The sequence below is a fragment of the Rhamphochromis longiceps genome, linkage group LG13 (genome assembly GCF_057381845.1).
Source record: "Rhamphochromis longiceps isolate RC_006_pf linkage group LG13, R_longiceps_female_GT1.1, whole genome shotgun sequence".
Classification (NCBI taxonomy): domain Eukaryota; kingdom Metazoa; phylum Chordata; class Actinopteri; order Cichliformes; family Cichlidae; genus Rhamphochromis; species Rhamphochromis longiceps.
The window spans coordinates 32,082,893-32,100,059 of record NC_140569.1 but is presented as its reverse complement, the minus strand read 5'-3'; the positions used below and the strand labels follow the sequence as shown (position 1 = coordinate 32,100,059).

The 17,167-nt window shown below is 41.1% G+C and overlaps 1 protein-coding gene and 1 pseudogene across 7 annotated transcripts in view; one reads left to right on the top strand and one right to left on the bottom strand.

Annotated features, from left to right (window-relative positions):
• The window catches only part of ltbp1 (latent transforming growth factor beta binding protein 1), a 142,019-nt gene that overhangs the window by 48,740 nt on the left and 76,112 nt on the right, over nucleotides 1-17,167 (top strand). For all 7 annotated transcript variants that reach the window (XM_085429029.1, XM_085429027.1, XM_085429032.1 and 4 more), the window contains exon 4: nucleotides 13,650-13,801. In XM_085429029.1, the coding sequence (XP_085285155.1) occupies nucleotides 13,650-13,801 (152 nt within the window). The remainder of the gene's footprint in view (nucleotides 1-13,649; nucleotides 13,802-17,167) is intronic.
• On the bottom strand, nucleotides 6,411-7,203 carry LOC146656129 (uncharacterized; annotated as a pseudogene).

The following is a 17,167-nucleotide window of genomic DNA, read 5'->3' as shown; positions in this document are numbered from 1 at the left end:
CATCTTATAATTGTTCAAAATATTGCGCTTGTCTAGAATGCCTTCAGTTGGAACGTTAGCTGGTGAATGGCACTGTATTGCCTCATTCTTTTTGTAAAGACCTGAATCATTTAATTCTTTTTTCTTTGTTTTTTTGCCTGTCCCGTTTGGCTCTTTTGCCATCAGAATTGTTGTCTAAAGGCGAAGAAAGATGCCCAACGGATTTACCAAATGGACCATCCCAGCCTTGCCGTAATGGTCTATTTGATTCACCTTTTATTGTTTATTTTATTTTATTTTATTTTCACTTGCTAAATATGGGCCTTGAATGTGTGGGTGGTTGTGGTGGAGCGGGAAGAGGGAGGCAGCTGGAGATGGAGAGGGAAGGAAGGGAGGGGCAAGTGACCCCTCCCTGGGGCCAGCTCCCCCTGCTGACCCCAGTAGGCACCCCCATACTCCGCGACCCGCCAGGGAAAGGGGGCCCAGGCCCATCCAGACCGGGGCCCAGTTCGGCAGCGCCGCCTGGCCCCACAGAGCCCGGGACAGCCCACCCGACCCCACCACAGAGAAAACTGCACCCACCCCGTCATCCACTCATCTTCCAGATTACACAAGACAATAGACGCCCAGGCTGAGATCTTCCTCCACCTCTCCTATATCTCCCCCTCCTGCAGAGAGAGTTCCTGAAGAGAGGAGACCTCCTGCAAGATGTAATAGCCTCTCCCACCAGTTGAAGAGCCCCCCAGGTGGCTCGATGCACTGGTGGCACCCTGCGCCAGGGCTTGTTGTGTCTGTTTTTTTAAGACCTTTCATATTTAGTACTGTGAAAGCCTCAGTCAGTTTATGTGTGATTAATAGATGTAGTTTCCGGTTCTGGAAATTTCAGTAAGCGGAAGTGCCTTAAACCTGCACTCTTATTTATACAATCTGGTTGTATAGGAGTCTAAGAAAAAACCCTTCTGCTCCACTCTCTTCATCAGTGACCCCAGTAGATTTTAGGTGAGTTCATTGCTAATCTTACAACATGTAGGTCATTTTTTAAAATGATGGTTCCTATTAGAGTCCAAAAGGACGATAAAACAGAGCGCGCTTAAGAGTTGGTCCACTGTGTAACTGACAAGTCACTACCCTTTGAGTATGCCAGAACTGAACACAGTTACACTTTAGAAATAGAAGTTTGAGTGACTGCAACTGAGAACATTACATTTCTACTGTAGTTTCATAACAATTTAAAACATGTAACACAGGTTCAGACTGACTGAATTTGAACTTCAGGAATTTATAAAAAAACGTGAACACTTGAGATCTTGGACCACATATATAAATTTTAACCAAACACATATAAAGACTGAGATTTCCTGTTTGAGCAGTGATGTTGACAAAATGTGTCCAAATGGATAAACATGCAAATATCTGTTAAAGTACCCAGAACCATTTTTGTAGTAGTCCCTGCTTCACTAACTCTATCCAGGACCACATTTTGCCAGGATGTTGCACACACAGTCTCACAAGGTGAAAATAATACCAAGCCATGGTGTTAGGAGCCTCACAACCTATGTTAGAAAAGTTGGCTTGGCTGTAGCCCAGGAGGTATAGAAGGTCATCTGCTAACTGATCCCTGGTTTCGCCAGTCTGCATGCCAAATGTCCAAACCCAAAGTCGGAGTGTGAATATGTGTGGATGTTAGATAGAAAGCACTTACGCATCAAATAAAAGTGCTTGTATGAATGAGGTAAGTTGTAGAGTAGGAAAGCGCTATATAATTATATAATTTATTCATGAAAACCTTCATTAACAATGTGCCTGAGCAAAGTGTTGGCTCATTAAGTCAAGTGACCACACTACTCTAGAAAAACTGCACTGAAGGGAATAAGCTATCGGTTTCCTTTCTTAATCATTGTTGTGATCATTAGGACTAATTTAGTGGTCATTTGACAGCCCACACATGCTCTTTAGAGACTAACAGAGGAAAATTCTCTTAGTTCTGATCATGTAGTCATGTGAAACTTGCAGGTTTTCTGCGGCATGTACACATTACAAAGTACATGCAGACCCACCATGTCCAAAAGAGAAGTTGTTGGATGTAGTGCAGAGAGAGAGAGAGAGAAATGGTACTGCCATAGTTAGGGAATACAAATGGAAAAATATAATCTGAAAAACTGAAAGCAGATTTTTTTTAGAATGCAAGTTGTGGTGAAAGCAATCATAGTGGAAACCTTTACTGTTATTGAGGAACTGAATCCTTTTGACAGAGGACCAAATTTGGCATACGGGTCTTGATTTATCAACTGCTGTCTTGTACTTTCTGCCAGGGTTCATTAAACAGTCTTTGCAGATTATTACTGAAACTCTGATCTGATCTTATCAGATCTTATTCAGTGGAGATATTGCTGCTTTCCCTCCTTGAAGTCCGACTGCCTTCACTAGTATGTGTGAGGGCACTTGTGAGGTTCAGCGGGTTCATTTCGGTAGACCAGAGTATGTCAGTTCTTGTGGGGAAGACTTGGACAGCTAGTTCTGGAGGTCGGCACTGGATTGTGATTGTGGCCACAGCATTGAAGGCCGAAAGTGAACAGATTCAGCCCTCCCTCCTCTCTCTCTCTCTCTGTCTCACACACAAACACACACTTGTTGGTTATTCATATCTTGTGGGGACATAATGCTTTCCCTAGCCGTTTACCCTAACCCTAACCATGAAAAATGAAAAGCCTAACCCCTTCCCTAAACCTAACCATTAGGTTAGTCACTAGGATTTTGGTCCCCATAAGGGCTGTTGGTCCCCACAAAGATATGAATGCGCACTCACACACACACATGCATGCACGCACACACAGGCACACACACGTACGCACCTCACTCACCGATCTGTTTGTGTGGAAATAGTTCAATCTGATATTCAAGACCAGCAGGCTTTTGTAACAATCACTGGACACCCTCCAAACTTTTGTCTTTTTTTTATTTGTTAAATAATTTCTTTATTTTACTGTTGCACTCATTGCCAGTGAATGCAGTCATGATATTTTCTTGAGGCAGGATGAAAATTATGGGCTCAAAATGTGGTCATAAATATTTTGTACTTTGTAGGTCTTTGAAGGGAATAAATGCCCTTTTACATGCCAACCCAGCGTTTTCCTTCATCACCACGAAGGAAAACAGTCTGTGGTCGTCCAAGTTTGGTGATTTTTGTGTCACAGGACTATGTGTTTAATACAGGGACTTCCACAGCCTTTTCAACAGCGCTGCAGACCGCGGGGGGGGGGCAGTGTTTTGGAAATGACAGTCTTCATTACAAAGCTTTCTTCGTTACGAATTAGCATACATGTTTTTATTGAACATTTGAAGAACTAGCAAAAAAAGAGAAACTCTTGTAGAGGACATAAAGTCAGAGATAGAAACGACAAGGAGCAGGTGCATCTAGTACAGGTAGAGCTGCTGCAAAAACCCACAGAGCCCAGCAGCCAGCAACAAATTCTGGATCCTTTGCTTTTAGTTAGCAGTTAGCATTAGCAGCACATCCTGCGTCGGATGTGAAAGGACTTTTATGCTGCGCACTGTGACTCACAGCAATGGTCCCGGGTCAGCCCTGACTTTGTGTTAAAATAATCCTAAAGTAATAAGTAGTAATAAGTATTTCTAACCACTGATATACCACAACTTTTTCCTTTCAACAGCTGCTGAAAGTTAGGGGACCTAGCTTCTATCGGGTATTTATATAGAGATCCTCTAGCTTCAAACTGTATTACCCTTCAAGGACCTGCAGCTCAAAAAAGCGCCCCTCCGACAGCCAAACCCATCTGTTCTCTGATTGGATTGTTACATTTGTGATTGACATGACATTGACCAATCAGAGGAAAGGAAGAGAAATAGGGTCAAAATTCGTACTTGTAACTTGCAGGGTTTTTTTGGCTAAGTCCACACACAAATCTTTTTTACACACACAGTGCTTTTCTTGGCTGCAGATTTGAAAGGTTACATGTTTTTATAGGTTTCATTTAGGGGAGTGAGCAGTAAACAAAGTCAAATATGCTCCCCTTGTCTGTCTCAATTTAGATTACAACACCTGTCACCTCCATAACAAACTAGATGCTGGTCAGTTTATATAAACAAGCATGCACAAAAGCTTTTTTACATACGCTATTGTGTCCACTGTGAGTACACAGACACAAATTTATCTTAACAGATAATTGTAACCCTTCAACCACAAAATGTTTTCATGACTGCATCGTACAAGCAAACATTTCATACAATGAGGTGTGAAAAGTTACAGTACAGTTCTGCATTAGCCTGCTGCATAATCTGAACAGAAGAGCTATTTAAGACTTTACAGGGTCATAGCTGAGCTATGTACAAGGCTATCACTTTCTGTTTATTTATACTGTGGCAGGAGGCCTATCATATGAAAGGGATGAAAATATGTCTGGTTGACAAATGGCTCTCCCTCCATGTTATCATCTTCTTTCTGTGGCCATGCACTCTCCTTGTATCCCTCATTTTCCAGTCCCGGAGAAGGACATATCATTTTCCATTAGTGTTAAATCTTCTGCACATACAGTATAATGTGCTGTGTGTACTGTATTAATGACATTTTCTTTGAAAGCCACCAACAGGAGTTATCCAAAACTTTGTATAATTACTAATAATATTACATATTTTAATTTATAAGAATTATTTTATTTTTAATTGCTTTTTTGATGACAGTTTTGTTTTTGTTCAAATGCAATTTAATTTCTGCAAAACCTTTCATTTATCCGTTATTGCTTAATATTCTGTACTATTTTTTATGTTATTTTTACATTTCGCTCTGTGTCATTATTATTGCTATCTTAGATCGATCGACTGCCTGGCAACCTTCAGTTGCTACATAAAAATGTGTATTACCCGACCACTCAGCGAGTGGTTCTTGGAAGCTGCTTGCTCTGACTGGGTGAAACAGTCACAGAGAGAGTGCTGCACAAAGTAAAAGTTGTTCCCCACCACTAAACCCAACATTAGATGGATGAATGTTATTCAATTTGTTTCACAGTTTGAAAAAATATAATTACAGCAACAAATCCAACACGTTTCCATGCCAAAAAGTAACATTCCGACGCTATGTGACAAATCGTCGGTATGTTACACGTTTGGAAACATGAGAACTGTTTGGATCTACACATGTAAATTTATCTTGCTTTCTCATCATGAATCGCTTTGGAAAAAACTATCTGATATGGTTAAGGTTGTGGTTAAGGTTAGGGCTGGAATACATGGCTGGAACGTGTGTTACTGCCAGGAGCATCATTCTATTGGATTCCATCCACAATCTGGAGCATAGCATAGGGAAGGTTACCTTTTGCGTTACTATGACACGTATCGGGACTAGGGCTGCCACGATTAGTCGACTAGTCACGATTATGTCGACTATCAAAATCGTCGACGACTGATTTAATAGTCGATGCGTCGTTTGAAGCTTTGTAAGATCACAAAAGACGCAGGAATAAGTAGAAGGATTTAAGAGTGTAATAACGGCCTGACACAGAAGATGGCAGCACTGCATGTACAAGGATGCCAGCTGCCGTTAACCCCGAAGAAGAAGAAGAAGCTGTGTCCCAGAATTCATAGCGCAGCCCAGCTCAGTTTACAACAATGGCGGCAGCTAGTTAGTTTTAATATTACTCTTATTATTCTTTCTGGGTCACAAAATAAACGTTTAACATATTTTCAGGTGAGAATGTAGCTGTGTAAACCTCAAATATCTGCTCAGTTTATCAAGACACCACATATTTTCAAAAGCGCCCCGACATTTTCGGAGACGTCTGTTGCCCACTAGCTCGATAGCTAGCCGGGGGCAAGGCTCACTGGAGCCCATGAGAGCACCGGACTCCCGGCAAATCGTTTTCAAACCCACTGCCGTCTGTCGCTACTCAGGTTAAATATATATAAGTCACTTAGATAACTTCAAAATGTTATTGTTTGGCTTTTTTAATATTTTATTTGTTCCTGAGTAAATCGGTTTGGCTGAGATTAAAGTTATAGTTTTTACACAGCTGAATAAACAACTGATTATCAGAAGTGTGAGATTCTCGAGAATATACTCCGGTGTCCCGTTATATTTTAGATAGCAAGGAGTTTATTAAACTTCACCGAAAGAATCTGCAAATTTCATTAAAATTTAATAAACTATCATCTTGTCTTTATTTTTAGTGAGCACATACCGTAAACACTTAAAGCTGTAAGCTAATGATAGTTATATAAGAGCAGATGCTGCTGGTGCAATAAGCTGTACGTTTTATGTCCAATGGATGATGATCTGATTAGTCGACTAATCGCAAAAATAATCGGTGACTAGTCGACTATCAAAATAATCGTTTGTGGCAGCCCTAATTGGGACATGACAAATTGTTGGTATGTTAAGTGTTGGGATTGAGGATGCTCTGACAAATCACTTACAGATCTCATGTCTGGTCCATCAGAATAAAGACAGACAGTTGGTGTCGTAAGCCCCGCCCTCTGTTCAAAAATGGTCGCTCATATTGGAAATAAATGGCTTCTTTCACTCCTCTTTCAAACCAAATGTCTTCTCTGTCCAAAATATGAACACTGGCATTCTCGAAAGAGTGATCTTTGTCCTTTAGATGCAGATGGACCGCCGAGTCTTGTCCTGTCGAGGTGGCTTTCTATGTTGTGCCATGTGTTTATGAAGTGGCTGTCTGGTCTCTCCAATGTAGAGGTCTGAGCATTCCTTGCTACACTGTACAGCATACACTACATTAAGTTTGTGTTTAGGAGCTTTGTCCTTGGAATGAACCATTTTTTGTCTGAGTGTGTGGCTGGGTCTGGAGTACACTGGGATGTTGTGCTTGGAGAAGAGTTTCTGTGATAAACCTGTCACATAGGGGATGACAATATTGTTGCGTTTGCCTTTCTGGCCCTTCCTAGTTGGTGTCTGATCTTCTTTTCTGTGCATCTTTGTTGATTTGATGGAAGTCCATGTTTTAAGAGCTTCCTTTACATGTGAGTGTTCCCTCTTTTTCCCCTCAGGCTTAGAGGGAACATTTTCTGCCCGGTGTTGTAGGGTCCTGATTACTCCATGTTTGTGTTCCAGAGGGTGGTGGTCCCTGTGTGTGTGGGGCTTCCGGTAAACTTCAATGTTTAGGTTCCATTCTCTTGAATACGCATGGCACAGTCCAGGAATGGCAAACTGTTATCCTTTGTGTCTTCCCTGGTGAACTTTATGTTTTTATCCATAGAGTTGATGTGAGCAGTGTAGGCTTCTACTTCTTGGGTTTTGATTTTGACCCAAGTGTCATCAACATGTGGCTAGGTACTGTCCCTTTAAAAGAGCAAAGAGCGTGTCTTTCCACCTCCTCCATGTAAAGGTTGGCTACAGTAGTTGATGGTAGCCCACACACACGGACCAGTACCTCCAGAAGACTACTAATCTTAATGGTTGTACGGGCAACTTGAAAGACTTCTAGAGATAAAACATCTGATTACTTTACAAAATTAAGTCAAAACTCCAGACTTCATGGCATTTCAAACATGACTAAAAAAATGCTGATGCACTCAGCCACTTTAAGCCAATGCTCGATATGGAAGTGTGTGAGATGATTTTCTGGACAGGGGCAGTTTCTTGTGACTTTGTTGCGGCAAGAATGCATGTGGAAAAGAAATAATCATTATTCCTCTTTTTATATGTTGTTAACACCAGAAAGTCCTCATGTTCAAATCTGCAGCCTTCCAATCTGTCTTTTTTGAGATCTCAAACATTGATCTCTGTAACAACGTTGAGCTAAGCTGCTAATCTTCCGAAATGTCGGACTAAAAGATGGCAGTTAAGAGCACATGTCCCATTTGTCTGAATGTAGCTCAGGCATTTATTTGTTTCATTAAGCAGTAAACATGGTTGACGGCGTGAAGTTTGGTCAATTGAGAAGATAAAGAATGGGAAGTACAGTGTATCAGCCTGGAGTACACGAGCATTCACACCATTGTTTTTAATAATAAAGGATGTAGAGGATGCCTAGTGCCTCTGATCACTGACAGCTGACCAAACAATGATCAGTGCCCTAAGCTATATTCATACCGACTTTATTTTTACCATAGTTCTGTGCCAGCATTTGGGAGCTCCAATAGATGTACTATTTTTATGTGCTGAAGGAATACACAAACACTACAATCACAGTGTGTCAAGACAGCCAGCTTATATCCAGTCTAATAAGTGTTAAATTTAGTATTCAAATACTAAGGGCTAATATTGATATGAATTACGGTGTAAAACGACCCAATGTTCAAGACAGTATCCTTAATTCAAATGATTAAATTTAACGTAAAATGTACCTCTTCTAAGTTACTGCTTAAAGACAGGCAGATTGACCTGCTGTTTCAGTTCATGGTTATGTAGATGGAAAGCAGCTGCTGTGTATACCAGTTGCAGCAGATGGCTGCCCCTCCCTGAGCCTGGTTCAGCCGGAGGTTTTTTTCCTATTAAAACGGAGTTTTTCCTTCCCACTGTTGCCAAAGTGCTTGTCCACAGGGGGTCATATGATTGTTGGGTTTTTATTTTTTATTTTAGTATTATTGTAGGGTCTACCTTACAATATAAAGTACCTTGAGGTGATTGTTGTTGTGATTTGGCACTGTATAAATAAAATTGAATTGAATTGAATTATATGTTAGCTGTTAGAAGTAGTTATAGTACAGAATATTATACAGGGTGGGCCATTTATATGGATACACCGTGATAAAATGGGAATGGTTGGTGATATTAAAGTCCTGTTTGTGGCACATTAGTATATGTGAGGGAGCAAACTCCTCAAGATGGGTGGTGACCATGGTGGCCATTTAGAAGTCGGCCATCTTGGATACAACTTTTGTTTTTTTCAATAGGAAGAGGGCCATGTGACACATCAAACTTATTGGTAATGTCACAAGAAAAACAATGGTGTGCTTGGTTTCAATGTAACTTTATTCTTTCATGAGTTATTTACATGTTTCTGACCACTCATAAAATGTGTTCAATGTGCTGCCCATTGTGTTGGATTGTCAATGCAACCCTCTTCTCCCACTCTTCACACACTGATAGCAACACCGCAGGAGAAATGCCAGCACAGGCATCCAGTATCTGTAGTTTCAGGTGCTGCACATCTCGCATCTTCACACCATAGACAATTGCCTTCAGATGACCCCAAAGATGAAAGTCTAAGGGGGTCAGATCGGGAGACCTTGGGGGCCATTCAACTGGCCCACGATGACCAATCCACTTTCCAGGAAAGCGTTTATCTAGGAATGCTCGGACCTGGCACCCATAATGTGGTGGTGCACCATCTTGCTGGAAAAACACAGGGAACGTGCCACCTTCAGTGCACAAAGAGGGAAACACATCATCATGTAGCGATTTCAAATATCTCCAAAAGTTGAATCTGTTAATCTGTTCGTAGCGTTTTTGTGGGAGAAACGTTTCGTCACTCATCCAAGTGACTTCTTCAGTCTCAGCTGACTGCAGGTTTCCCCAATCTTATAAACAGTACATTTGCATAATGACTGAACCCAGCCCACTGAAGGAACAATGGGCTGGGAGGTGTGTTTGCTTTTGGAACTGTGTCTTCATTCCACCTACTTCACATACAAGGGTCAGTTCTACAGGCAGAAACATGGGTGTGCCATGGGCTCCCCAGTTTCACCCATCGTGGCCAATTTGCACATGGAAGAAGTGGAAAAGAGGGCTTTGCTATCCTACCCTGGAACACCACCAAGCCATTGGTTCAGATATGTGGATGACACCTGGGTGAAAATCAAATCTCAGGATGTACTACATTTCACGGATCACATTAACTCGGTGGACCAACACATCAAATTCACCAGGGAGGATATGAAAAGTGGCAGGTTAGCCTTCTTAGACTGTGAGATTTCCATCAGTAATGGGGGACATCTAAAAGCTGACGTGTACCGTAAACCTACACATACGGATCAGTATCTAAGGTTTGACTCTCATCATCCACTGGAGCACAAACTGGGTGTCATCAGGACGCTACAACACAGAGCGAACACCATCCCCACTGACACAGCGGCCAGGGAGGCAGAAGAACTGCACATCAAGAAGGCCCTGAGTAAATCTGGTTATCCCAGGTGGACTTTTGTCAAAACTGGAAAGGCACCTAAAGAAAGCTCCAGCTGATCCAGGAGAGAAGGACAACCGCTGCCCAAGCGAAAACCTGTAGTGATCCCATATGTGTCAGGAGTATCGGAGCAGTTGAGACACATTTTTTCTAAACACCGGGTCTCTGTGGCTTTTAAACCCCAAAACACGCTGCGCCAAAAATTGGTCCACCCCAAGGATCGGGTCCCCCGACACAAACAGAGTAACATAGTGTACGCTGTTAAGTGCAGGAGGATTGCCAGGATTTATACATCGGGGAAACCAAACAACCTCTGGCGAAGCGGATGGCACAAGACAGAAGAGCTACCTCGTCGGGCCAGGACTCTGCAGTCTATTCACACCTACAGGCCAGTGGACACTCTTTCAAAGATGAGGATGTACACATCCTGGACAGGGAGGAACGCTGGTTTGAGTGCGGAGTCAAGGAGGCCATTTACGTGGAAAGGGAAAGACCATCTCTGAATCGAGGAGGGGGCTTAAGGGTACATCTTTCGCCATCTTACAATGCTGTGATTGCAGCCATTCCCCAACTCTGTGAATGGTACTCATGGCCATTGATCAGTGGTCTTTGGTCAGTGGGTTTTGGTCAGTGGTTGTTGATCAAAGGTCATGAGAATTTGCATAATTAAGATTAAGGAACTGACCTCCCAGCCCATTGTTCCTTCAGTGGGCTGGTTTCAGTCATTATGCAAATGTACTGTTTATAAGATTGGGGAAACCTGCAGTCAGCTGAGACTGAAGAAGTCACTTGAATGAGTGACGAAACGTTTCTCCCACAAAAACACTACGTCCAGATGAACAGATTCAACTTTTGGAGATTTACTTTCCTGGATGATTGAGAATGCATCAAAATTTCAAATATCCAGTGGCCTTGAGGTTTCCATTGATGAAGAATGGACCCACTATCGTTGTACCCCATATACCACACCAAACCATCACTTTTGTTGTTCCAACAGTCTGGAGGGATCCATCCAATGTGGGTTAGTGTCAGACCAATAGCGGTGGTTTTGTTTGTTAACTTCACCATTCACATAAAAGTTTGCCTCATCACTGAACAAAGTCTTCTGCGTGAACTGAGGGTCCTGTTCCAATTTTTGTTTTGCCCATTCTGCAAATTCTGTGCGCCGATCTGGGTCATCCTCGTTGAGATGCTGCAGTAGCTGGAGTTTGTAAGGCTGCCATTTGTGAGTATCTAATATCTGCCTAAGGGATGGTCGACTAATGCCAGTCTCCAGCGACATGCGGCGAGTGCTACGCTGTGGGCGCTTGCTGAATGAAGCTAGGACAGCCACTGATGTTTCTTCATTAGTGACAGTTTTCTTGCGTCCACATTTTGGCAAATCCAACACTGAACCAGTTTCACGAAACTTAGCAAGCAGTTTGTTAACTGTAGCATTGGAGATGGGTGGTCTCGTAGGGTGTCTTGCATTGAAATCTTCTGCAATGACCCGGTTACTGCGTTCACCAGATATCAACACAATTTTGATCTGCTCCTCACATGTTAACCTCTTCGACATGTCAATGGCTGTGAACAAAGAGAAACTTGTAAATAACTCATGAAAGAATAAAGTTACGTTGAAACCAAGCACACCATTGTTTTTCTTGTGACATTACCAATAAGTTTGATGTGTCACATGGCCCTCTTCCTATTGAAAAAACAAAAGTTGTATCCAAGATGGCCGACTTCTAAATGGTCACCATGGTTACCACCCATCTTGAGGAGTTTGCCCCCTCACATATACTAATGTGCCACAAACAGGGCTTTAATATCACTAATATCACCCTGTACTTTAGCACCAATAGGTGCATTTAGTGTTTTGTGATGTATTATTTTTTTACTTGAACTTGCTTATAGTGCCCTTACAATACTGTTTCATGGCAGGATCCCGGAGCTGTACAATAGACTGAATGCTGGGTGATCCCAGACACTAAATCGCTTTAGGTTCCAGTCTGTCTCATTCATTTACAATATGTTGTCTGGAAAGTAAATAATATTCCAAAAATATTCTGAAGATTCTAGCTTGCATCACAATTTACTTTGATTTTTTTGGCCACTAATCAGCCACCCTCAGCGATAACCTGCAGTTAAGTCAACAAATCTGTGAATCCGGTTTACTGGAATGAATCGGATGCTTGGTAGCTGGGGATCGATCCACCAGGGCCTCTGCTCTGGGTGAGAAGTATAGCATAGTATAAAATAGCACTTTTAGAATTGTTTTTGTTTCAGTTGTATTTTGTTAATATAAAAACTGTGAAATCTTACTTTCAAGGTGGAAAAAATTGTAAATAGTCAGTATCTCACACCATAGTATTAGGACATGTTCATAATCATCTGCAGAAAACCTCTGTTCCTGTATGTTTTTCAACTTTTTCAGCTGGAATCATATATGACAGCTAGTCAGTGTGGTGAGAGTTTGATCCATCTCTATTTTATTATTATTAAGTACAAGGCTTAAAAAGAGTTCACCATACCACAGGGCCCTGAGATTTAAAGTATAAAGTATACATTCTTTATGGAGCTGTAAAAGAGGAAAAGATTAGTGCATGTCTGCTTGCATTGCTTTGGCTTAACATTTGATAAATGTCTTGGTGACTCCCTGACACAGAGGGGGTAGAGCTGATCCACTCAGAGATACTAACTAGAAGAAAATTTAACTTGATGATGGTGCTTTACGAACAGTCGGAGTGTCATCTCAGTTGATCCTGTAGAAAATGTGTTAACCAAAATTAACTGCAATCAGTACTTAAATTGTAGGGATATTTCCCATAACCAGTAATTGCACTTAATAGTGCAGTCAGGGTATCATACTAGTCCTACGGGTTCAACTCCTGGGGAAAATTGTTTCATTTGTCAGTGAAATCAAGTTGACTGCCCTGTACTTAAGAGGACACATCCTTGGGACGTATTCTCTGCAGCGTCGACCTGTCCATTGAGCAGAATTAAAAAAGCTTTAATCTCAGTGGTTTGAGGACAAGGCTGATGAAAAGGGAAAGGGTAGTAAGTGGAAGCGATGGGGGATGATGCTGTTCTGGAGGAACTCAAAGAATTTGTCATGAGAGAGATGCTCTTAAATATTATCACCTCCTAAAACCAAAGTGATAATTTCAGGAAGTGGTAAGAAGATTTCTTTTTACAAAGAAGCAGAAGATTTTAGTGTTGGGAAAAGATCACATTTTCCAAAGGGTCAATGCACAGTGAATCACAGAGGGCAGAGAGATGAGGCTGCAGTGCTCTCTATGGGCCAAAACCTTCAGACACTGGTGGCAGCATCCCAGTCCCTTTTGTGACAGCAGCTGGTTTCTGTGAGCTGTCACAGGAAATCGCTTACTGTGAACACAGATTTAAAGTGTTGGGGCATTTTCCTGTTAACTACAAAGTGCTATGAGCATGATTAAAACTGACTTGTTCACATATAAAATTGATATTGATCCAAAAGACATGAAAGTGTCATTTTTAGTGTATGCATGTCTTTGTAATGTGTTTTTTGTATTTGATTTGTTTCTTGCATTTGATTATGCTCTGCTTTTCCTTCAGAATTCGACCTGTGCCAGTTCACCCTGGTCAGAGCCAGCAGTATATTATAAAGCCCAAATACTACCAAAGGCACACCACTCACACACAGACTCACATCCAGACCCAGCCTGAAAGGCCTATCCCCCTAACAGTGGGACACAACCCTATCCACGGTGAGTAAGTCCTAAAAATCATCTTTTCATGCATCTTCTCTCTGTCTTAATGAGTGTTTTACTGTGGTACAGAGTGTGTTTTTTAGTCGGTGAGAGTGTTGATTTCTGAAACCCTTAATTTATAGTGACTTAACTATACTTGAGCAGCATAATCCACAAAGATGAGTAGCATGTTTGTATTATTGCAGTGCAATGGCACGTTATCTAGCTGACCTTAATTCAGTGCGATGTTCAGGTAAATTGTTTTTTCCTGCTGTGACAACTTGATGTGTATCTGCAAGTTGCTTTGTAACTCACCTCCAGCAACTTATTTCATGGTGTATCTGACTATTAATACCGCTTTGTTCTGCCCTCCACATCTTGTGCCTCCTATGTATATTTATAGAGGTCTCCAAACAGAGCTGTGCTACCAATAGTGACATAATAGCCTTCCTTTGGCTACTTTCAGTTAGTGTGATTTTTTTTTTTCTTCTTATCTGAAAAAGTGAAGGGAAGTGTAAGAATATTTACTACATTACCCACAATCATGAATGAATATACACAAGACATTTCAAACGTAACTTTAATGATGTCTGTGTCCGTTTTCTAAATTAAACTGCTTAATGGGAGAACTACTGAGAATCCTGTTGATACATTGTTACAAAGTTACCACTTAATAATAATTAAGTAATTTTTATGCACATACACGCACAGAAACCATCACATTGGGTCTGACACTGTGAGGATGTGGAGAGAATGTGCAGCTTGCAGTTCGGCAGCAAAAGGATTTGTTCAAATTGCAGCTCCAGCGGTAAATGGCATAAAGACTTAAGCATCGCTTGCTGCTCTGGGCTGTCGAAAATGAATTATTAGTCTCATTTTCTGTGGGCAATTTCAGACAAAGGGAGGGAGTATAAGAGTTCGAATTGGAGAATGGAATGAAATAACTGTGTCATTTGGGGAGAACCAGTCAGTTTGCTGAAACAACAAGTGCCTCTGTAGATTTGAGGGGAAGGAAGCTGCCTACAGCTGAGTCTATCTGCTACCTATCCTCCTTTCAACTTTCTTGCCTGACAAATTATCCCCACTTTACAGTTTAAAGTGGACGCCAGCGTGCCAAACATCTAATATACTGTATTTCCTCACTTAGCCCGTGAGTTCATAACAATCTGATGGTGCAAAATTGTAAACGGTTATGATTTAATGTATTGCAATATTTTACACAAGGCATAATATTGAGATTGTCATGTGTATCTATATTGTTTGCTGTCATCTGTAAACTGTATGGGTGCACAAACGGCACAACAGCTTAGTAAAGCTTCAGCATTTCACTAAAAACTGAAACACAAACTTCTTGGATGGTTTGTGCTGCTCAGCAGACCTTATTATTTGTCAGATTATTTATTATGAAACAGCACAAACACAATAGAAAGGTCCAGCTACTTCCACATGCCGTTTATCCTTAATGAAATTCAAGTGAGTGAGTTATAAAAACATTCAACTCACTTTGTAAATGTGTTAATTTCATTGCTGAAGTCTGGCTTTTCAGCATGGGAGTCTGTGACAAAGTGGCTAGGACTGAATTCATGTACCATTTGTCACTTGTATATATTGTTATAATGTCTTCTGTTATCTTCTAGTCAATCATAATGCTTTAGTGTAGACACAGCACATGTAACCTTGGCTCTGCATACTATCCCGGGTCTGTTTAGGATAGCATTGGTTACATTCATTACATCTGTGCAAATGTTCTTAAAGCTAAATGCCACTTAATTATTAGTTGATTTGAATCTTTCATTTGTTTATGTAGTTTGGTTGTACGTACCATTGTGTGTTCCTTTGTGCAGGTCTTATGTGTAAAACTGGTATATGGGAAAGGCCGCCCCGTTACTTCCTGTTTATATAGGATATGATGCATTGATCATGTCAGTTGAGTGTAACCAAATGAAGGGGTGTTTCTTTTGTGTCAAATTGTTAATTTCCTTTAAAATTACCTCATGAGTCGGATTTTGTGACGAGATTGACTTTTCAATCCGTTTAGTTGGGTGAATGAGTTTGTTAAGTGGAAGAATGATCTTATTCCTGTTTCTTTGTCTAGACTGTGTTATTTAGTCTACCCTGTTTTCTCAACGGTAGAGATTAATGAGTTTCAGCTGTGGGTAAAATTCTGTATAAAGCAGGTGAGATTTTGACTGTGAGGGTCTTATGTTTTGCGAAACAATTGTTGAAAGGTGACGCCAGAAAATAAAGAACACTTAAAAGAAACTTGAACAGTCTGCAGATGCTGTCTTCCTATCACTTTCCTTGCTGCTTATGTTATGCTACCTCACAGTGTCTATCAGGACTTAGAGGAACAGCAGTTTCACTTCAGCTTCATTATTATTATTATTATTATTAAAACTGACCTAAACAAAATCCAACGAGGAGAATAAACACAATGTATTTCTATGTCATAAAGTAATAAACCATGTACTGTCTCTGGATAAACCGTGAAGTAGTTAGTAAACTTGGAAACAATCGTGCAATACCTTCGTGACATTTGCTTTTTTATTATTTCTGAACTTCCCAAACCATTCAGAGAGAAAAAAAAATCCTTTTTTTGGACCAACTTTGGCTGGCAGTCGGACCCTAATACATCTGACAGATCAACAAGAGCCATAATTCAGCAGCTCGTGGTTGGTTATTGTGGCTTGTCATAAATTCAAGGCTGGACTCCAACATCAGACTCACTGGGATGTATCTATGAATAAGCCAATATTTTTCAAAGGATCCTTAGACGGCACGAGTGGTTGTGCCTCTGGCCGCAGCCGGTTGGACTGACTTGAGGTTATTAATGGGGAAGTCAGCAGACAGAGCAGTGTTGATGCTTGGCTTTGCAGCATTGCAGACTTGAGCAGACCTATGCATGGCCACAATGACCCAGACCCGGTTTCAAAATAATTTCCTCAGCTCATTTGAATTTCAGCTAGCAGTTTCTAAATGCCAGAAAATGTGTCAGACATAAAAACCAGTGAAGGAAAAGGGGCACGGACGCATATGAGAGGACAGAGGGCAGTGGCCGCAATTTCCTGACATTTCTTTGCAGTGCATTTCTGGGAGAGAGTTTTTCTTTAAAACTTGGCTTCTATATAAATATTTGGCAAAACCAAGTGTTATTTCAAGTGCCGTTCGTTGCCTGTTCATCTGCTGAATGAGATGTAAGAGGGCTTATAATAGAGCCAACATGTGCCTGCTGCTGGTTTCACAAATACCATACTTAAACGAGTTGCTAAAATAACAAAAATAACACAGAATAGATTCTCACATCATTTTTATAATTACAATCTAGAATGTAATGACCTTCTATAAATTACACTCCAGGCCTGTGTCGGTTGTCTACATAGTGTC